Source organism: Eptesicus fuscus, chromosome 2, assembly GCF_027574615.1.
Source record: "Eptesicus fuscus isolate TK198812 chromosome 2, DD_ASM_mEF_20220401, whole genome shotgun sequence".
Lineage (NCBI taxonomy): Eukaryota > Metazoa > Chordata > Mammalia > Chiroptera > Vespertilionidae > Eptesicus > Eptesicus fuscus.
Window position 1 is genome coordinate 22,720,707 of NC_072474.1, and position 24,046 is coordinate 22,744,752.

Here is a 24,046-nt window from a genome sequence, read left to right on the forward strand (position 1 = left end):
ATCTTTGAGAGTGTGGCAGTCAATTAGCATATTCCCTGCTTATTGGTTGTGGGCGCCGCCATCTTTGTGAGGGCGTGACAGTCAATTAGCATATTCCCTCTTTATTAGATAGGATATAAATCACTAAGGAAAATGTATTCATGAACAGAGTAATGCAACATTTAGTGTTATTCAGCCATGCACAAAAATAGGAATCAGATGTATTACTATTTTAACTATTTGATAGTTATGCATCTACTAATACAAAATCTTATCTAAAATATGAAAGCATATTTTAGATCATCACAATTATAAAATATAGTAGGTAAATAATTCTCATTTTTCTAGTGAAAACTTGTAATAAATCATATTGTTTTGCCTAAAAATATTTTTTAAAAATCAATGTAAAGCAAATGATAAATTGCAACCTCAATCAATAAGACTATTAGAATACTTTCAGATTATTAAACATTCAACACATACATATATTGGTATACAAACAAGTTTACTTTTAAATTGCTTTTGGTAAGAAGTCTCATCTATAATAAAGAAGACAATTCTTCTAAAATTCATCTATAAACTTAAGTGTTTCCAATAAAAACAGCAGTTTTGAAATAATATGTTTATCTAAAATTTTATTTGGAAAAGCAAGTGTTTAATATGGCCAGGAAAAGCCTAGAATAAGACAGCAATAACATTGGGGAAGGGGGAAACACCTAATATTAAAATTACAATCAAGCTACTGGGAAAGAAGTAGTTAAACAGCTGGTCTGAATTATATTTCTCTCTCTTTTTGTTGAGAAAAAGAAAGCAGATAACCCAAGCACAATCTCCTTGCAAATGTGCTAAACACAGACTTCTTTGTAAATAAATTAATGGTATTCAACACAGGGAGAGTCCTTATCTCTGGCTGCCTTTACAGATATAGCTCTGATCTAAAACTGCTCATGGTAAAGAGTTCTGAAATGTTGGAATTTATTTTTTCAGACATGGCTTTCTGGAAAATTTTATATAAGCTCTGAAACTGAGTAAAAATATAGATGCTTCAAAAACCTGAGTTGCCTTCTATGTAAACAATGTATCTATACATATTACAGACAAGCTGTATATTACATAAGGCATTTCCAATATGGTAAGACAGGCTCTAAGGATGTGCATTCAGATTCCAGAACCTCTCTCTGGTTAGCCTGTACAACTTAGTCGTCTGAAAGAAACCCGGGCCCCATGGAGAAATAGTTAACTCCAAGGATGGAACAGTGTAAAAATAAGATGAACCTAGAACTTCTTTTTGTCCATAATTAAAGGAAATACTCAAAGATGGAGGAGCTTGTCAAGGAAACATACAAGTCAGCTTAAAGAGACTCGTATGACCAAATCTGTGACAATTTAAAAACCAAAAAATAAGCAACAGATAAGAAATTGAATACAATAGGAATCCATGAATCCACACTGAATAAATGAATTTAAAAATGGAGAGAAAATATTTTGGTGTTTTTTGTTGTTGTTGTTCTTCCAAAATAATACCAACTTATAGATATAGACAAAATAATGGAGTTGGAAAATCACAATTAGGTAATCATCATAGTAAAATTAATTCCATTAAAAATACTAAAGGATGCAAAAACTAGTGGGCAAAATTGAATCCAGGTCAGGATTTTACGGACTCTCAAAATAGTTCTTCACAAAATATTTATTGATAACAAAGGGAACAGAAGTACTGAGACTGTTTGACATCATGTACTAACCAATGGGATGCAATATTAGTGATGTTAAAGGGGGGAAAAAAGCTTAACATTCAACAAATCCAAATTGAGGAACATTACAAAATAATTGAATTATAATTTTTAGAATATCAGTCTCATAAACATCTCAGGAAAACTGAGTAATCATTCCAGTTTGAAAGAAACTAAGAAGAAATAACAACTAGGTGTGATATCTGATTCTGTATTAAACTGATTTTTTTTCCCAATAAAGATGCTCCTGGGATAATGGACCAAAAATAAGATCTTTGAGCAAAGGTATATTGTCTGTGAGATTCTGGCAACCTTTTGTGAGTTTGAAATAATGTAATCTTTTTTACAAAGAAACAATATGAAAAAGACTCCTGGAGAATGAGCACCACTACTATAAATAACAACATGAAGGATGTACATTCAATTTTTTACTAAAGTGTGTAGAGTCATTTGTGCTATTCTCTGAACATTGTTACTGAAATCTAAATGAAATATTTCAAGTATAAAACCGTATTACACAGAAGCTGTAAACTCAGAATACAGACCATAATCATAAATTCAACAATTAAAAAAATATATATCCTACTAGCCATGCAGGTTCAATTCTGCTAAAGTTATTTTTCCAATCATACCATGTTGAAGCATTAATAATTGTCCATTTTCATTTATTAGTAGGCTACATTTTAATAATAATAAATTATACATTATGAATTTTTATGTAACAAATTTTAAAAATGCTATAATCTAAGCAATACCTGGAGAGAGCCAACCGTGGCTCCATTCATGTAAGTCCAGAACACCAGGGTACATTTTGGTCCCGTGCGTGAAATAACAGGAGTGAGGATGTCAGCCATGTCACCAAATTTTCCATTTGAGCTATCAGCATACAGGTACCAGCCATCTGTGGTATTTCTAGGGAAGTATGATGTGTTTATAAGATAAAAAGAAAATAGAAAATCACAAAATATAGTTTGTCATTTATCATATTTTAACATTCTACAGTTTTTCCTGTAAGTATAACAATGTTTTATAGCATAATGATGACTCATAACCTTCAGCAAAAATAATTCTTCTATTTTGATTTTGAATCCATGTATCAATTAGTACAATGTGTGCAAATTATGGTAAAGGCTGAAATTACCAGGTCTAATCTGTAATAACTTGGTTGATTTTTTTTTTTTACAGTGATACTGCCAATACTCTGAATAGCTTTATAGAGCTTCTTTTCATGTAGGTTAAAATGAGACCCTGAAACAGTGAATGCCTTAAGAAGAGACATTAAAAAAATAAATAAATATATTGATAAATAAAGCATTAAAAAAACAGGATGGAAACTGGCCTGGGGTTCTACTCATAGATCTAAAAGGCTATCAGGTTCAAATTTATTCTCTGTTAAGTTAGGTCAGTTTTACTAAGTTGGTAGATAATTTTAGTGTGTCTTTACTTTCCTAGATCCAAATTAAAGAAGGAAATAATGGTGGGAAAAAATAGAAATGCAATCTTGCCATACAGGACAGTGTTTATGCCCCTACTTTAATTGCCAATACAGAAAAAAAAAGAAAATAAAATTTTAAGACTTCCTTGGCAATACACAACTTTCTTAAAAGTTTAAATTTATTAGAGTGACATTGGTTAATAAAATTATATAGGCTTCAAGTGTACATTTCTATGATACATTCTTCACAATTTGAGCATTCTGGCATTCTTTCTTTGATTAATTAGATTTCTTACCACTTTCTCATCTAAATATGCTAGATAGTATAAAGTTTAAACTTGATAGTTATTGAAACCCCTTTCATTTGGAAAGTTTTATGATTTGATCAATGAAATGTGAGTCATTAATAGCAAATAGATAGAGAGAAAGACAGAAGTATTCATTCAATCACCATGTATTTATTGACTTAAGCTTTTCAGTCTTGCCTGTCTACGGCACTGGGAATATGACTGTGAGCAAAAGACACACAGGGTTTAGCATCTGGCCTCATCATTTCCTATGTGGGCAAACATTGGGTAGGTTATTCAATCTCTCAGAACATAGTTTCTTCATTTGTAAAATGGGATAGTTCCCTGTATGGTTTTAATAGAAATTAGAAATAAAATAAGTGGAGCATCTGACACAGTACCTGGTATATCTTATATAGTTAATAAATGGTAGCTGTGATTTGTGGTTAAGAGTTTAGCGTCCTTCAAACCACAGAGGATATAAATTAAGATCATTTTTAAGAGATAGGATTTTTACATTAATTTTTCTGAATTGTGTCTCAATGAGTAAGCACTTCCATCTTTGTTCCTTGTGTCTTAATATCCCAGATCTCCAGGAATACCAAGAATAAAGAAAACATATAAATAATTCATTGACTTATAGATTCACTGAGATTCAGCACAATTTTAATAGATATTTTTCCCAGAAATGGACAAGCTTCAAATAGAATAACTATTATGGTATCAAGTAAGCACTAGAGTTATTGAGGGTATCACCTCATAAGTTATATAAATGTATAACCACTATACTATATACCTGAAATTAATATAATATTTAATGTCAACTGTAATTTAAAAAATATTTTTAATTTCTAAGAAAGAAAGAAATACCAAGGACTAAGCATAGCCAATATTACTCTATCAGATGTCAAGATCCATTATGAAGGTAGAATAATCAAGACAGCGTGGTATTGGAGTAAAGACAGACAAATGGGCCAGAGAAATGGATGGAATAGTTCTGAAAGAAATCCACATATATTTGTACACATGATTTACGAAAAGTTTAGATCATCAGAGCAGTGAAGAAAAGGATAATATTTTCAGTGTGTACTAAATTAATTAGATAATTAGATAGCCATTTGTGAAAATAAGAAAAATTGATATCTATTTCACTGCATTTAAAAATAATAAATTCTAGGTAGATTGTACCAGAAATGTGGAAGGTAAACCAATGAAGCTTATCTAAGACTAGAGGCCCAATGCACAAAATCCGTGCAAGGGGCTCTGCCCTTACAGTCACGGCGGTTTGCCTCGGCCCTCGCAGCCCCGGCTTCATCTGGAAAGTTATCTGGAAGGACATCCGGAAGGACGTCCAGAAGGCCGTTCAGCTGTCCGGTCTAATTATCATATTATGCTTTTATTATTATAGATAATATAATAATATCTTTATAATGTAGAAAATAGAAAGTTTCTTTAAACAATATATAAAAATAACCATAAGGAGAAACACTGGAAAACAGAGCCGAATTCAAATTAAGGATTTTTATTTATCAAAAAATATCAATATGATGATCAAAAAGCCGGTGAATGGGAGAAAGCATACATACCACATTTCATAAATGCAATATTTACTGATGGCCTACCATATAGCATGCACTAGGCCACATGTTCAACAGTTATATGTGTATATGTGTATGTGTTGTTATACATACTAGTACATATTATGTAACTACATATATACAAGCAAGAACTGGAGAAAATATTCCAAAATGTTAAAATGTTTATATCTGTGTTTGGGGTCATGTATATTTTGTTTCCTATATAGTACATGGTTCAAAGTAGACCCTCAAAAATACTTGATAAGTAAATAGACAAGTGAGTTTAAAGTTAGTAGAACACATGTGGAGATAAAAGATGAAGGGAGTGGCAGAACTGCGGATTCAGATGAAATTCAGACAAGTTGGTAATGTGTTCTAGGCTGGGTAAAAACAAAGCAAAACAATACAAAACAACAACAACAACAACAAATTTAGAAAAGACAGAGCAAAGCTAATAGATCTGGAGACCGTGGGGGAATTAACTGATTAAAAGTCACAATTTTGGCAATGATAAAAAGCATCTAACCTATGGTTCAACTGGAGGTCCCTGTGTTTGTTTCCCAAAAAGTATACAATGAAAATAATAGTAATTTCCCCAATCCATTAAAATTAAAAAATATTCAGTCACTCACAAGAATAAATATAAAATAATTAGTTATAATTATATAAATTATAAATCCCTGCAATACTCCCTTGCTGGCAAGGAAAAGAAGGGAGACATGACAGGAGATAAATTTGAAAATTTCAAACAACAAAACTGCATGTGTGTGTTTATACCGCACTGTGAACACAGTTACCAGTGTAGCAGTATATCATATATGCATTAACTCAGGGCACATGATGTACGTACAATTCCTATTGGAAAAATGAAGAATTACACAACTTGTAATGAACACTTGCCTGTGTTCGAGATGAGATTATTCAACCATGTACCTATAAAGGAAATCAACTCCCCTCCTAAAATGAGAACAGCAATAATGATCACACATACTGTGCTGTCACCCATAAAGTATCAGCATCACTCTACCAGCCTTCAAATTGTCTTTTCTCGTATAAAGCATGAAGTAATGTTTTATAGAAACATACATTTTCTAATAAAACATATCATAAACCACATAGTAGTAAAAGTTTAAAGAAGTGTTACACACCCAGGTGTTGCAAATGTACAGATCCGTGGTGATAATGTACAAGTTATTTAAAAAGTCATTATAAAAAGAGATCTGATTTATAGTCCATGCTATTTTAAAGAAAGTCTCCTAGGCCTCCTAGGTGATCAGTTTCTAAAGTCTTACCATTACACAGAGTAAGCAATTAAAATATTATCTTTCTCTCCCCTCTTTATTTGAGAATCTCCTGGGTACTAAAATAAATAAATAAATAATCCTCTTGCATGGACAAAGTAAAATATGTTTGAGTTAGGTCAATTGGCCTTTGATCTTGTAAATATACCAGATGAGGGATATATTGTCCAGGCTTATTCATTAGGTTGAGAGATATCTTTTGATTCATTATAATAATGTAGGCTGTTTTAACATAACTGATTGATATTAGCTACTAAGATTTATCATGAACTTTAATAGCTTCATGAGTAGCAGAAATACAAAGTGTCCCTTTTGCAAATGCAAGGTAGCTCAATTTTAAAAAAGGACTTACAATTTTAGCAGAGTGTGTTTGGATTTCTCTTTCCTAGTCTCATGAAATAAAAATGAAGTAATTAACATTTGTTGAAATTTTATATAACCACCTGGGGTTTTTACCAGCTCAAAATTCAATAACAAAGGTACCAAGGCAACTATTTTAATTAGAAGCACCCACAGTTCCTGTTTCAATATTATATGACATTCACTGGAGAACAATTATTTGTGAGGCAAGTAGAAAAACATTAAAAAGTAACTGCAAATTTTAAAAGTTTAAAAAATTACACAATCAGTTGTATTTATTTATCTTCTAATTCTAAAACAGGATTTTAAAAGGCTCACTAATGTAAATATATTTTTTTTATAAAATAGATTTTAAGCCAAAGGAACACTAGCTTTTGAGATGGATAAAGTAAAATATTATAAGTTTTTAGATGAATCTTTAAATTAATAAGCCTTTAAATTAGGGAATATTAAATAATAGTTTGTCATTGGACACTCATAACAAACCTCAAAAGTGGGATTATAATCATTACTACTTCCTGGATGAGATAACTAAAATTAATAATTTGCCAGTGGTAATTCCCTTGAAGCCAGGACTTTGATCCATCTATCTCCCCATGCTTTATATTCTAAACTCATTCTCCTCTAAGAGAAGTGTCTGAACCAGCAGCATCACCTGGGAACTTGTTTAAAATGCGAATTCCTGGGCCCTATCTCAGATCTACTAAACAAAACTCTGGGGAAGGGATCAGCAATCTGTTTAATAAATTCTCCAGCCTATTTTGTACATGCTAAATTTTGAGACTCTGCCTTAAACCACTTACATTAACAGTTAAAATGGTATTTACAATCCCAAGTTACTAAATCAAAATGTCAATCCAAAAGAAATACCTAGAAAAATAGATATTCCACTTTTGTTTTTCTTCTCAAAATAAATACTCTGGGGAAAATAAATAACTATAAGATTAAAACAAAATTGTGACACCTGCTTTTAAAGCAACTCATTTTCTTTTATATATTGAATAAAAATAGGTCAGATGTTCTAGTAAAAAAAAAAAAAAAAGAAAAAGCTAGTTGGGAAGCGTTTGGTTTGGAATTAGTCAAATGTATTTGAGAAACCCAATACATAACATTTACACACACACACACACACACACTTTTTTTAATGTAAAAAGCTCTTCTGGAGTTGGGAGTTGTATAACAATTGTCTATTATACTGTTCTTGTTTTTGTTGTTGTTTTAAATCACACATTCCTAACACTTTTGACACATACACACACAAAACACACACACACACACACACACACACACACATAAAACTGCCACATGGTAAGCACTCAAAAAATATTTGTCAAATGAGTAAATGAAACAAACTTGATTTTGAGAATCACTAGATAAGTGATAACTTCTAATAGAAATTTTCTGACCCAGCTCTCAAAACATTAGAAAAAGTTATGAGAGATAAAAGGTATGACAAAACGTTATAGAGATCAACAATCCAAGAAGACATAACAATCTTTAATGTACATGAACCTAACAATGAGCATCAAACTATGTGAGGCAAAAACTACTAAAGAAATAGATGAATTCACTATCTTAGAAACTTCAACAACCCTATATCAGAAATGGACACTTACAGCAGACAAAAGATCAGTAAGGACATAGCTGAACAAAGCAACATCACTAATCAACTGCATATAATTGACACCTATAGACTACCTCATTCAACAACAGATTACACATTTGTCTCAAGCTTACATAAAACATTCACATTTAATGAGGACTGTTAGCCGAAATACACAAGTAATTCTTAAAGCTTAACAATAAAAAAATCAAATAACTCAACTCAATTAAGAAATGGGCCAAAGACCTGGACACCTCACCAAAGAATATATAAAAATGGCAAATAAGCATATGTTATCAGGGAAATGCAAATTAGGGCAACAATGAAATACTAGTACACACCTACTAGAATAGTCAAAATCTAGAACATTAACACCATCAAATTCTGGAGAAAATGAGGATGAATAGTAAGTCTCATTCATTGCTGGTGGGAATGCAAATGTTACAGCCACTTTGGTAGACTGTTTAGTGGTTCCTTATAAAACTAAACATATTCTTACCATATGATCCAGAAATTATACTCCTTGGTATTTACCTAAAAGAGTTGAAAACTTATGTCCACACAAAAACCTGCACATGGATGTTTATAACAATTTTATTCATAATTGCCAAAACTTGGAAGAAACCAAGATGTTCTTCAGTAGGTGAATGTCTAAATAAACTTTGGTGCATTCAACAATGAGATATTATTCAGCGCTAAAAATAAATGAGCTAGCAAGCCATGAAAAGACATATGAGAATCTTAAATGCATATTACTAAGTCAAATAAGCCAATTTAAAAAGGCTACATACTGATGATTCCGATATGACATTCTGGTAAAGGCAAAACTTATGGTGAGAGCCAAAAGATCTGTGGTTGTCTGCAGTTGTGAGTAGGGGAGGGATAAATAGGTAAAGCACATAACGGATTTTTATGGCAATGAAAATTCTCAGTATATTACCAAAATGCTGGATAGATGGCATTATACATTTGTCCAAACCCATTTAATGTATCACACCAAGAGTGAGCTATAATGTAAAATATGGATTTTGGGTGGCTTGATATATCATTGTAGGTTCATCAATTATAACAAATGTACCTGGATTCATTCTAGAGAATGAAGCAGGGTACATAAGGAAAGGATCTACAGACAGAGAGACAGATATACATTATAAATAGAAATAAGGTGAAAGATACAAAAATGCTTAGCAAATTTTAACCTGTGACACAAATGATATTGTTATTATTTTATTGATTTCAGTGTTAGACAAAAATAAAAGAGAATTCTTGTAACAATATTAGCTAGCCATGTTTATAGTGAATAGATTTGTTTATTAAGACTTTTTATCTTAAAACATCATATATGGAAACACACCCTGAAATCCCCTCTAATTTGCCTGGTGTATCTTACCAGTACTATCACTTTCTGTAGGTTCCCTAATATGAAAAAGCTTGAGAAGCACAGATATATCCAAGCCCCTTTCCCTATTTATTTGCTAGTAAATTTAGTTGTAGGAATACAGAAACTGAAAGGAGCAATGGGAGTGAGCAGAAGTCTATCACTGTCTCAAAGTGTAATGTCTGTCATAGAGAAACAACTTCCCTGAAATACCTTCCTATGAAAAGCAGTTTTGCTTATTCTGTAATCTAAAATTGGTATAAGACTGCTACTATAGTAGGTAAAGCATATATACAAGGAACCAGTCAATGTAAATGGAAAATAGGCTTGTCAGATATAAGTGACAATTATAAATATGCAAATGAGTCAAGGTTTTCCATTCATTTCTTGTTCCTTCAATATTATCAGGGTCTAAATTTAAATGATTCCTGTATGTGAATATTCACATCTGGAAATACCTTTCCAGATATCACAAGCTATGCTGCCTTGAGATTTTAAATACTTCCACCTTTGTGCCAATTTTGTTTTAAAGAAAAGCCTCTCTGTACTGAGCTAGAAATTAAATTAGTAATAGAATATGAGTAAGTACCAGCTACAGTGTCTAAAACTATCTATAAGCTGACCCTCGGATTTACGCACTTGGGAGAGCAGAGGAGTTGATACTAGTTCTTAACCTCCTCACAATCATTTGTAAATGAGGAGATTCATGTTGTGCCATTACTTCCCTGTGCTTTGCCACCAGAGTTCAATAGCAGTATTTTAATGCCTTATATACTTTGTTAAGGATGATCATGAATTATCTTTCTTTGAACTTTGCACTATTCTATAGCTTTGCTCATCAGCCATGATTGGTTATTTATAACACCACTGATCTATGATAGAAAGGTCGATCTAAATTTGATCATGTTAGAAGTATTTTAAAATGTAAACAAACACCACCACAGTGTTTTTGTAGCTGATTGTCTGTTTTTCTAATCATATGAATACAGAATGTCAGAACTGGAATTTATACTACAGCAGTCCTAGTAGTGAAATGGAAATAGTACAAGCTACAAGAGTTAAGTGCTGTTAAAAGTAAATGATTTTATTTGAACATGAACAATAAAAGGCTCTGGTCCAGGATAATTTAACAGCAGATTTTTCCATTTCATAAAAAGCCTATCATGTCCTTTCATTGTAGACCAGGCGTGAAATATGCTGATTCCATTGCCTGGAATTATTGGATGTTCATATTTATATGTTTTAGAAATTTTTGATAGAAAATTACATTATTGAATTTAAGAATTGAATTTTGAAATAATATAATCCTATATAATAAAAGGCTAATATGCAAATAGACCAAATGGTGGAACAACTGAACAGCTGGTTGCTATGACGTGCACTAACCACCAAGAGCCACGCACGGATCATGGCAGGCGTCGGCCATGGTGGGATGGTGGAGCAGGTGAGCGGGGCACCAGACCAAGGCGGGCGCTGGTCGCTGTCATCAGGTGAGCCTCTGGTGGTTACTGAAAATTCTTTGCTCTAGTACACCTGGCGCTCACACCTGCTGCTGGCACGGGCCCCACTCACATGCACTGCCAGTGCCGGGGTTGCCGCTCGCACTGCCAGCACCTGGCGCTGGCCCCGCTCGCTTCTCCACCTGCCCCTGCTCCTGAGGGGCAATTGGGGCAGCAGCGATCGCAGCGGCCCTGTTACACCCGCTGCTGACGCCGGCCCCAGTAGCTCTGCGCCATCAGTGGGTGTGAGCAGGGCCATCGCCATCAGCATTTGGGAGCAGTGGGAGCAACGGCAGCAGAAGCAGGGCTGCGGACTGACAGGGGACTGGGGTGGGGGGGGGGTTGCAGTGGGAGGAGCCGGGCAGGGGCGTGGAGGATGGGCCGAGACCTGTTCCCATGCCCACTGCAGCCTCGTGGCCCATAGTTCCTTTCAAGGTGCACAAATTCATGCACTGTGCCCCTAGTGATAAAATAAATAAAAATAATTTAAGTTTTTAAATCTACACTTTCTAATTAACTTGCCAAAAGTGTTCTCAGATGTCATGAGTCCTAGCTAACAGTGTGATTGTGTTTGGTTAGAAAACTTTGTATTTAACTTAAAAGAGACAGCAAAGTAATCCCTGGCAAGAGATTTAGATCTCCACTTTAAAGAGAACATGAGAAATTTTAATTTTAAGCCTAGTGATTTCCCCAAATAAATTCCAGATCAAGACATTTTGTCTTTTTTTTTTTTTTTAAAGATATGTTTTGTTGATTTCAGAGTGAGGAAGGGAGAGGGAGAGAGAAATAGAAACATCAATGATGAGAGAGAACCATCAATCAGATGCCTCCTACATGCCCTCTACTGGGGATTGAGCCCACAACCTGGGCATGTGCATAGACCAAGAATAAGTTATTATTCATTTCAGTTATTGTATCCTTCATTTATGACTGGTTCTTTTCTATGATTTCTATGTTCTTTTTCATGATGTTGAAGTTCTTACTAAGTTCCTTGAGCAACCTTAAAACCATTGTTTAAACTATCTATCTGGTAATTTGCTTGCATCCATTTCATTTAGTTCTTTTTCTGGAGATTTCTCCTATCCTTTCATTTGGGAACTATTTCTTTGTCATCACATTTTGGATGCTTCCCTGTGTTTGTTTCTATATATTATGTAGAGCTGCTACATCTCTCCAATGGAGTAGAGTGGCCTTGTGTAGTGTGTCTTATAGGATCCAGTGGCACATCCTCCACAGTCACCCAAGCTGGGCACTCCAGGTGCACCCCTGTGTGGACTGTGTGCACTGTCCTGTTGTAGTTGAACCTTGACTGCTATTGACATCACTGGGAGGAAGTGATCCCCCAGGCCAGTGGGCTATGAGGGCCGGCCTTTGACTACAGTGGAGGAGCTACTGTGCAGGAGTCAACTCTATAGAGCAGGACTTGCTTCAGTGGGGCTTTGTTGCTCACCAAGTCTGTCCCTTGTGCTGCTCATGGAGCTGGTAGGGTTGTAATCTGTGTGTTCTGAAGCTGTCTGCTGGCACACTGGCTCTGAGGCCTCCTGGGAGGTACAAAGTCAGCCACTATCTGTGCCCTGCCTGGTGCCACCAAGCACAAACTACAGAGTGATTTGTAGATGAATGCTACTTGTGTTGGGCTTGGAGATGCCCAGGAGAAACCAAGCTGTGAACCAAGGTGAGCTGCCCCTAGTGCTGGGCCGTGGCTACTTAGCAAGTGGTAGGGGTACACAGAGGCCAGCTGCTGCTAGTTTAAGAGATTTGAGTAAAGTCCAAAGCAGGACAAGTGTGCCCAAAGCCACATAGGAGTAAGGAGCTGGGATCCAGGTCTCTCCACCAGTCTGGTCAGCTCACCCCATGACTTGTGCCACCCTCACCATCAGAATATAAGTAGTATTACCTCTTTGGCATCAATGATTTCCAGTGGTCACAGGAAACACACTCTTTTGATAATCATTACTCAATATAATAGAATGTTTCCCTCAGATATAATTTTTCTTTCTTGTATTTCTTATCTGTTGTCTTGTAAAATATCTCCTTTCCAAGTGATCTTCATTTCTGTTTGAGGTACTACCAGTCACCAAGACACTGAACCTGGGAATCAAATATTTCCCTGCCAACCACTTGTGCTGAGTTATTAGGATTTTATATTATAAAACTAAGTGTTTATCATTCTTCCATCATGGGTGCAACCACATTTATCATTGGTGAATTTCTGTGTAGCTTTTTAAAACCAGATCAAAATTACTTTTATCATACTGTATTTTGTTTGTCGATTTATAGTTTGTGCACTATCAAGCCTCCCACCTTTGTGCCCAGATAATGTTGAGCCTTTGTTATAGTTCTTACATTCTGTTTTAAATGATACCTAATTTTTAAAATCTGTCTTATCTTTATTTCTAAATTTTAAAATTCTTGTATCCCTTTCTGTTGTTTAAATTTTATATAACAGATATTTTAAAAATATCTTTTTACATTTAAAATTTTATTTTAATATAGGGTCTGCTGATCAGAAAACAACTAAATGTGTTCATAAATTTTTTTTCAATTACTGTTGACATACAATATTATATTAGTTTCAGGTGTACAACATAGTGATTAAACGTGTATATAACTTATGAAGTGATCAACCCCATAAGTCTAATGCCCATCTGATACCATATATAGTTATTACAATATTATCAATTATATTCCTTATTCTATAATTTACATCCCTGTGACTGTTTTTCTAACTGGAATTTTGTATATCTTAAACCCTTTCCTTTTTTCATCCAACACCTGTCCCATCTGGCAACCATCAATTAGTTCTCTATATCTATGAGTTTCTTTCTGTTTTGTATGTTCATTAATTTTGTATAACACACATAAGTGAAATTATATGGTATTGTCTTTGTGCAAAAATATCTCTTAAATTGCATTTTAACATGCCTTTAAAAGTAACATTCCTTAGAGACTATGAATGATCTTATGAATATAGTTTGCACATTTATGAAGCTATATAGTCACTATATTCTTATAAACATTTGTTTAGATATATGGAGACAATTACAAAAATATAGCAATGATGATATAGTTTTTAAAACTGACAATCTAATCTTAAACTTTATTATCCTAGAAACTGCATTATGTGTGGTGTTATGCCACAAATAAAATATTTAAATATTTTAGGTGCCTAATGTAAACACCATCTATATATACTTCCACTTTTAATCTTATGATTGCAGAAATCTAAGAACTCTGTTAATTATTTTATGCTGAAAAATAATAAAGAAAATGAATTGCTTCATAAAAATGAAAACAATTAAGAGTAAATAATAAATTAGTCTAATTAAAACAAAGTTCACAGAACTAGTATATTTCTAATGAGATCATTAAGTGATCACTTCAACTTGTTCTCAAAATGTAATGCTATTTACAAAAAATACATATGATATAGTATAGCATCATAAACTAAAAGATACAGACATACACATATATGATAATAATAACATCAAAAGAAGAATGGAGACATTAATTGGGGCCTTAAATAAAACAAAGATCAAAAATGCATTCTATAAGTTTCACAGAGTTACTGACATTAGATTATGAACTGAAAAGCATAAAAACTAATATAATTCAGAGCTCAAGAAAACACAAAACTAAACCAATCCTATCTAATAAAAGAGTAATATGCAAATTGATCGTCACTCCAAGACACAAGATGGCCGCCCCCATGTGGCCAAAGATGGCTGCCCCCATGTGGATACAAGATGGCCACCACAAGATGGCTGGCAGGGGAGGGCAGTTGTGGGCAGTTGGGGGAGACCAGGCCAGCAAGGGAGGGCAGTTGGGGTGGACCCAGGCCTGCAGTGGAGGGCAGCTGGGGGGGACCCAGGCCTGCAGGGGAGGACAGTTAGGGGTGACCAGACTGGCAGGGGAGGGCAGTTAGGGGTGACCAGGCTGACAGAGGAGGGCAGTTAGGGGCAAACAGGCTGGCCGGGGAGCAGTTAGATGTCAATCAGGCTGGCAGTAGAGTGGTTAGGGGGTGATCAGGCTGGCAGGCAGAAGCGGTTAGGGGCAATCAGGCAGAGGCAGGCGAGCGGTTAGGAGCCAGCAGTCCTGGATTGTGAGAGGGATGTCCGACCGCCCATTTAGGCCCGATCCCACTGGGCCTAAACAGGCAGTCGGACATCCCTCAAGGGGTCCCAGATTAGAGGGGGTGCAGGCTGGGCTGAGGGATATCCCCTCCCCCTGTGCACAAATTTCGTGCACTGGGCCTCTAGTGTTTCAATAAAATTATATCATGTGCTCATATAGACTAAAAACTAATTGTTCACAAATATTTTCATAAGAAATAAACAAGGTGTAATTTAATTAATAATTTATTCAGTCACTTTAAAGGGGCTATTTTATTTAGCAAATACTGGTATACATCAATAAATCAATACATGTGTAACCAATAAGATAATTAACTGCATCTTTTATAAACCTATTGTAATTTATCATGACATCATAATGCTGGGTATTTTCAAATATCAGCTAGGTCTTTATATTGAGCATATGTTTAAAGCCAATTCTTATTAATACTAAAATCTTGAAAGGAAAAATCAATTAAAGCTCCAAATAATATTAAATTATTCCTGAAAGATCTGTCCACAAGATGATGAAGACCTCTATATTTATCTCTATTGAAAAAAATCATGCCAAACCTGCTTGTTCCTTACATAAAACACGTAAGTGGGAAAGTCAGACTCCAGTTCGCCAAGTTACAAACTATAAAGCATTTCAGAACAACAAATAGCTAGAAATTAAAAAGGACTGTGATTCCAGAAAAGGAAATAGTTACCTTTGGGGGAGAAGTTATAAAAAGAGTCCAGTCTTGTGAACACACCCCAAGCAGTTGGTAAAGGTGAAAAAGCTATTAAAGTTAGAAGACCATCTCTCAGAGGCATCCCTGTATGAGAATCAGGGCAAGAAATAGGACTTGTGTTTTTGGGTTATTCACATGAGACCTGAATTTCAGTATCTTTTTTTTTTTTAATATATTTTATTGATTTTTTACAGAGAGGAAGGGAGAAGGATAGAGAGTTAGAAACATCAATGAGAGAGAAACATCGATCAGCTGCCTCCTGCACACCCCCTACTGGGGATGTGCCCGCAACCAAGGTACATGCCCTTTGACCGGAATGGAACCTGGGACCCTTCAGTCCTCAGGACGACGCTCTATCCACTGAGCCACATGGTTTCGGCTTCAGTATCTTTTATCAGTGTCTCCAAGTAATTCCAATGTGCTGCCAATTTTGAGAACCAGCTCTTGACTAAACAAATGCATCCTCTAAGTGTGGTTCCCAAACTAGCAGCATCAGCATCAGCATCACCTGAGAACTTGTTAAAAATGTAAATTCTAGGGTCCCCCCATACCTATCTAGTCAGACATTGTGCAGTGAACCTAAGATTTCTGTGTTTCACAAGTTCTCCAGGTAATTTTGAGAACTACTAAACTAAAACAATCCTCAGCAAAGCAATATGAGTTCACCTTGATTGGCTTATATCAACAAAATCTCAATTTTGGAGATTAAGAAAGAAGGCAAGAATGACTTGGGGCTTTGAACATTTCTTGGTTTTCTCTCCTGGTTGCCATCACTAGCACATCACCTATCTCTTCTCCCTTTTCTTCAAAATTATTTGTAGAGTACCAGTTTTCTGTCTCTCCATCTCCTGTGGCATAAAATTGCAATCAAGTCATGTCAAATCTTTCAAATGCTTGGCTTTTAAGTAAGAGAGATTCACAAGATGGAGGATAGTGTTAAAGAGCACAGACATTAGCATCTGTGAGATCTGGATTTACAGTTTTCCATCTCTCAAGCTCACTAAGTAGAGTGCCCATAGGCAAGCATCCTTAAGCCTTTGTTTGCTCACTTGTAATTAACTTGAAGATAATTATACCACCCCCAAAAGTTCACTGGGAGGACTTGACATGATTGCATGAAAGGCATCTACACCAAACCCATCACATAATAAACACTCAATTAGGACTGCTTTCATTTCTAGAATGCTTCATTATATGAAAGCAACTACCGTTCTTTTATCAGGCCTCCTTGTTAGTTTTGTGTAGTCAGAGGACATGCAGGAGAACACATACCTACTTAAATATCAGAAGTTAATGTAAATTTGACATTTCCCCGATTTTCATTAACAGCATTCACTTAACTGTTTCGATATTGTTCTTTGAAATAGTAAAATTAAAGGTAGGTTTTAAATATAAAAATAGACATAATTTATCTTTATTCTACTTAAAGCTTACTACTAATAAATAAATCACCTGAAGTCTTCAGAGAAAAATTATTTAAAAAAGAAATAATTGAATTAACATTAATATCTTTCTTTAGCTCATACATTTAGATTATGAATTGGTATGCACATAATTTGTGTTAGTACCTATTATATGCAAGACTATGCATGATTTTTAACACATACAGTTCATGTATTTTTATAAATACTTTTAAAATAAACACTATGTTGAGAGATATGTATCCATTCATGCATGAAGATATAATAGTTATTCTATGATCTTCATTATAGCTAAACCCTGACTACAATCTTCCATCCTTTTGTTACATGCCCTTAAAACTGATCAAAAATATAAACAAACAAAAAACACCCCACAATTTTTAGTCTGATCTGCCTATCAACCTTGATAACTAAGGCAAAACTACCCTTCTTAGATAATAATGTCATGAAGAACTTGAGGAATATTAGTTCTAAATATCAACCTTACTGAAAAAAAACATGATATTAAGGAACTATATTTTGAATTTCATTATACCTGCAGTTCTAAAAGGTGGACTTTGTAAGATCAATGTAAATAGTACTTAGGAGAAAGTACTGTGCTAGACAGCATTATTAATAAAATCTACCTCTGCTCCTACTTTATGGTTTAATTTGAATATCACATATACTCTTAGGAATAATTCACATTTTTAGAATCAGAGACATTTGGATAGCTGCATTAAAGTCATCATTCTGTAAATAAATGTCTTCAAAATTCAAGCATCACATTTAAACAAAATCCTTCATGCCATAAAGAAATAGCAATCTTTCTTTATGCATATTTCTAGGCCTACTCAGTGAATAGACAACAAATGTAGGAGATAATAGAGCCTTCTTTTCTGCTCTATTAAGCTCACTTTATACTTTTATACTGAGCCTCATATAGACCTCATTAATTTTGTTCAATTTATTTTAGTATCTCAAAATCCACAAAAAATTTTAAGTGCAAGTTAGTGAATTTTTTTGAGACAGAAGTTTAAAAAACAACTTTTATGGTAATCCTTACTGATTAAAAATATTACAATAAATTAATAATGCTTATAATGAAGATTAAAATGTCAAATAGAAAATGAAACTAAATCAAGCAGGTACAGGCAAATAAATATTTCTATTAGAATACAATTAAGAAGTCTGAATGCAGATTATAGTAAGAGATGCATTTAGCTAACTAGGAAGACACTTTATAAAGTCATCTGAAAAAAACAACAACACACAAACATTTTTCAGTCACTTTTCTTAGCATTGGAATTTAGGAAAAAAATTCAGATCAGTGGATTCTATGAGACTAATATCTTAGTAGGAGAAAGAAAATACACCCAGATGGATATATACAGAAAACAATTGATGGAATTAATGTTAAATATCTGAAAAGTGAAGACAGTCATAAAGAATATTATTGAAACAAATAATAGCTCCAAAGTAAAAAAAAAAAAAATGTCCTTTACATCTCCCCCTCCCTGCCTTGCACTTGATATAGCTTACTTGACAAACATTCTAAAGTGTAAATGATACAATTTTCTTCCTGGAATCTTGATCACAGCCATATATTTGTTCCTCCATCCCTAGTAACTTCTAGTCAAGGTTCTCATCTGATTTAATTCTGCTATAAATACTCCGTGCCCTTAAACCTTAATGTAATGGCATTGCTTTTTGGGAATCTGTAATGTTATTTTTTAGACATAGCCTGCTCATATTTTGTTACACTATCTTTCACTGCCTTCAAAGATGTGATGCCAACCTCAGAAACAAAAGTTACTTTTACTCCTTTCCTAAAGTGATAACTTGTTTTCATCTTTTCTAAATGGCAACCCGGTATTTTTGTGAATTTCTATATTCCCTTTCAGAGACCCATTCTGTTCCCTTTATGCCTGATAATAATTCACAGTGTACTATGGTAAGTGTAGGTTACAAACAGAGCAGAAAATTCTTCTTTAGTACTCTAGAGAAGCAATCATTCATGATAAATGGTAAAATAATAATAATTATAATAATGAAATTGCCTCTGTTGATCTCCAGCTTATGGTCCAGGGAGGACATTTACATGATAAGGACTTCAGTTTTTCAGAGATTCTATTTCTCTCTAGTTCATGTCAATAAACCCACCTCAATTATTTCAGCTAATTTTCTTCCAGCTTTTTTCCTCCAATCCTGTCTACACTCGTGTACCAGATTCAATTTTAATTCACTTCTATTATCTTATGATTCATTTGTATAAAAAACCTGAAATGATTCCTGTGTGCCCCGACTGTCACCCCCCGCAATTGCCAATATTAAACTCCTCGGCATAGTATTCCAGGCTCTCTGCAATTTGACTCAACATTTTCTTCTACTGGTAATCTTATCCACACTGTAAGGACTACACATTCAAAGTTTGCATTATGAGACATGCACTTTGATGGTTGTTATGCATGCATTTTCTTGCTTGTGACTGACAATAACCATATTACATATATACTCTTGTGCCCATTTTTTCAGATGATGAAACTAAAATGCAGTTTACACCATCACCTAGGTCCACACAGCTAATGAATGCTGGATCTGGGTTAAATCTAGTGTTATTTGATTTCAGGATTTGTGCACTATAGTGGGCTAAATAATGGTCTCTTAGATACCAGATTCTAATCCCTAGAACCTTGTAATACCTATTACCTTATATGGCAAAGCCTATGCAGATATGATTAAACTGACAATCTGAGATTGCGTGATTAACCTGAATAATCTGGAAGAATGATAAATAGAATCAAAAGTGTTGTTGTTGTTTTTATAATAGTAAGGGAGAGGGAGATTTGACAGAGATGGAAGAGGCAATGTGACCGTGGAGGCAGAGAGTAGATTGATGTGACCACAGACCAAGGAATGAGACAATCACTAGAAACTTGAAGAGGCGAGAAATAGATTCTCCACTAGAGAGGGAGGAGCCCTGCCCATACCTTGGTTTTGGCACAGTGATACAGGTTTCATACCTTTGGCTTCCAGACCTGGGAGAAAATCATTTTCTGTTGTTTAAAGCCACCAAGTTTGTGATGTATTTTTTTTTTTTTACAGTAGACATAACACACTAATACAGGCACTGAACTCTGCTCTACACTGCAGCCTAGAGGACATCCCTTGGTTCCCAAATCAGAATCAATTTGAGAAAGAATTAGAGAGTAATGGCCAAAGGTCTGGGTTCAAAGACATGACTTCCAGGTCTGTAGTGGCCTGAATAGGAAATTCAAACAACCCAAAACTAAAGGAAATGAGGTACCTCAGAGGCTGGGAATATTCTTAAAACACAAGGCATGAAATGAGAGTTGGAGAAGCATCAAAGAAGACTTAGGCCAAAAGTTGCACTAAGTACTTATTTTAGTTTCCCTTAGTTTTCATATAGTAAAAGAAAAACTGGTGATTGAACATGGTAGGGTTAATCCCACAAGATGGAGATAAGTGATTATGTCTGAGGGAGAAATGCCCATGTATCAGCAAGCTAGTAAGACAAGTTTGATGAATATAGTCACATGGATTCACATTGGAAGAATTAGTATTGTTAAAATGCCCATACTACCCATATTTTATGCAACTCCTATCAAAATTCCAATGGCATTAACAGAAATAGGAAAAACAATACTAAAATTTTATAGAAAAAAAAATACTCCAAATAGCCAAAGCAATTTTGAGAAAGAAGAACAAAGCTGGAAGCATCATGCTTCCTGATTTCCAACCATATTATAAAGCTATAGCATTAAAAACAGTATGGTACTGGCATAAAAACAGAAACACAGATCAATGGAACCAAATAGAGAGCTCAGAAATAAACCCATGTTTATATGATCAACTAATGTTTGATGGGGGAGGGGGGGCAAGTATATTCAAGGGGGAAAGAACAGTCTCTTCAATACATGGTGTTGAGAAAAGGATATTCACATGCAAAAGAGTAAAATCAGGTCCTTATACTACTCACAAAAATTAACTCAAAATGAACTAAAGACATGAACATAAGAACTGATCCTTTAAAACTCCTAGAAGAAAACACAGACAAAAATCTCCTTGATATTGATCTTGGTAAATATTATTTGGCTGTGACATCAAAAGCACAAGCAACAAAATAAAAAATTAAGAAGTGAGTCTACATCAATCTAAAATAGTTTCTCTACAACAAAAGAAAATATCAACAAAATGAAAGAGAAACTTGCAGACCATATTTCTGATAAGGGGTTAATATCCAAATTATATAAGGAACTCTGGGGAAAAGAACCCAAATAGACATTTTTTCCAAAGAAGGTATTCAAATGGCCAACAGATACATGCAATTGTGCTTAATATCACTAATCATCAGGGAAATGAAAACAAAAAACATAGTGAGATATCACCTCACACAACTAAGAATGGCTATTATCAAGATGGTAAGTAATACAAGTTGGGGAGGAAGTAGAGAAAAGAAAACTCTTACACTGTTGGGGGAAATGTAACTTGGTATAGTCATTATGAAAATAGTGAGAAGGCTCTTTAAAAAACTACCATATGAGCCAACAATCCCATTTTTGGGCATATTTCTGAAGGAAATGAAATCAGTATCTAAAAAGATATCTGTGCCTCCATCTATATTCATTGCAGTATTATTTACAACTAGAGGCCCTTTGCACAAAGATTCTTGCAATAGGCCTTCCTTCCGCTGGCTGCCAGCACTGGTTTTCCTCCAGCACCCGGGACCCAGGCCTTTGCTCTGGCCGCTGCCTTCAGTGTTCACTCCAGCCGGAGCCTTCAGTCTTCTCCGCTCCGGCCGGAGCCCCACTCCTGTAGCTCCCTCTGCTCCCCGCCCTCCCCCTCATAGCAGGTGTCCCACCACACCCGGCCGTTCTGTGCCTGCATATGCAAATTAACCCACCATCTTTGTTGCGTTAATTTGCATACTCACTCCTGATTGACTGGTGGGCATCGCAGAGGTACAGTCAATTTGCATATTTCTCTTTTCTTAGTGTAGATAGCAAAGATACATAAAGTATTAACATTTCCATCAATGAATAGATGAAGAAAATGTTATACATACATATTTTCAACTATAAATTAGAAACACCTGCCACTTGCAATGTAATAGATGAAACTTGAGGGCATTATTCTAAATGAAATAAGTCAAGCAGAGAAAGACAAATATTGCATGATCTCACTTATGTATGGAATCTATAAAAGCCAAACTATAGAAATAGATGGGAGAATTGCAGTTGCCAGGGGCAGGAGGGAGAGAAAATGGAGGAAATAGTTATCAGATGAATAATTTCTATATGATATACAGCCTTTTGACTATAGTCAACAATATGGTATACTAGAAAGTTGCTAAGAGAGTAGATCTTAAATGTTCTCAACACACACACACACACACACACACACACACACACACACACACGGTAACTATGTGAGGGGATGGAAATGTTAACAAACTTTATTGTAGTAATAGTTTTACAATATATACGTATGCCAAATCATTGTGTCATATACCTTAAATTTACACAATGTTATATTTCATTTATATCTCAATTAATCTGGGGAAAATATCACTCTGGGAAAAATAATAATAAAAACTTATCAAGAATACAATTGGTAGACCTAACTGTACAACCTAAGAATTCTGAGATGTAAAAATATGATAAAAAGTAAGAAAAGGCTAATAAAAAATGGGTAAAATCATTGCAACACTCAATGATGGAAAAAACCTCCCTCAATGCTTTAAAAGATCTTATAAATCAATAAGAAAACACACACACACAAGCACTAGAAACTGAAAGCCAAGAAAATAGCACAAATAGAAAACACACATATACACATCCTCCCCTTCCCCCACATACACACACAGAAATACTCCTGGACCAGGCACAAAGAAAAAAAATAGGTTACCCTCCTTAGTATTACAAAAATGAAAAATATACAGTTAGCTGCTACTTTAACTTGTCAACTGAAAAATATGAAAAAATAATTAAATACTCAGTGTTTGGCAAGCATACCAAAAAATAGACACCATCATATGTGCTGTTTGCAAAATGATACATTTTTGGAGAGTAACTTAAAATTATAAATCAAAAGTTTTAAAATGTAAATATTACTTAATATAAAAGTTCAACTCTGTATGTTCTTTTTTTACTTTCATGATATAATCTATAATGTGTACAAAGTTGTATATTATTCAGTAAAGACTGATTACATTTCTGTATAACCAAAAGCAATTCATAAATCAACTAGTGAGGAGATGAATTAGTGAATTATGGTACATCCATTTCATGAAATACTATTGGCCCCTTAAAAAGTATAGGTAAAGAGTTGCTTATCAATTGTATATGAAATAAAAAGTGGATTAGAAACAATGTGGTTGAATCTGTTACCATAGTTAGCTAGATAAAGGAAAGAAGCCAAGAAAGTCAGACATGGTGAGCCAAAATGGCGCAGGAGGAGGTGCTTGACCATAGCCTGTCAGTCTCACCGGGGAAAGGGATCATGGGTGAGGGGTAGACCCATCAGAAGCCTGAAAAAGGTTGGGAAGTTGATTGACTGTTTTGGAAAAGCACCTGATTATAATCCCAGGTAAATAAAGAAGCTCGCTCTCTCTCTCTCTCTCTCTCT

The 24,046-nt window shown here is 34.7% G+C and overlaps 1 protein-coding gene across 1 annotated transcript in view; it reads right to left on the bottom strand.

The window, feature by feature from the left end:
- The window catches only part of MALRD1 (MAM and LDL receptor class A domain containing 1), a 640,413-nt gene that overhangs the window by 392,939 nt on the left and 223,428 nt on the right, over positions 1-24,046 (bottom strand). Inside the window, exon 23 of the mRNA XM_054724807.1 lies at positions 2,468-2,624. Coding sequence (XP_054580782.1) covers positions 2,468-2,624 — 157 coding nt within the window. The remainder of the gene's footprint in view (positions 1-2,467; positions 2,625-24,046) is intronic.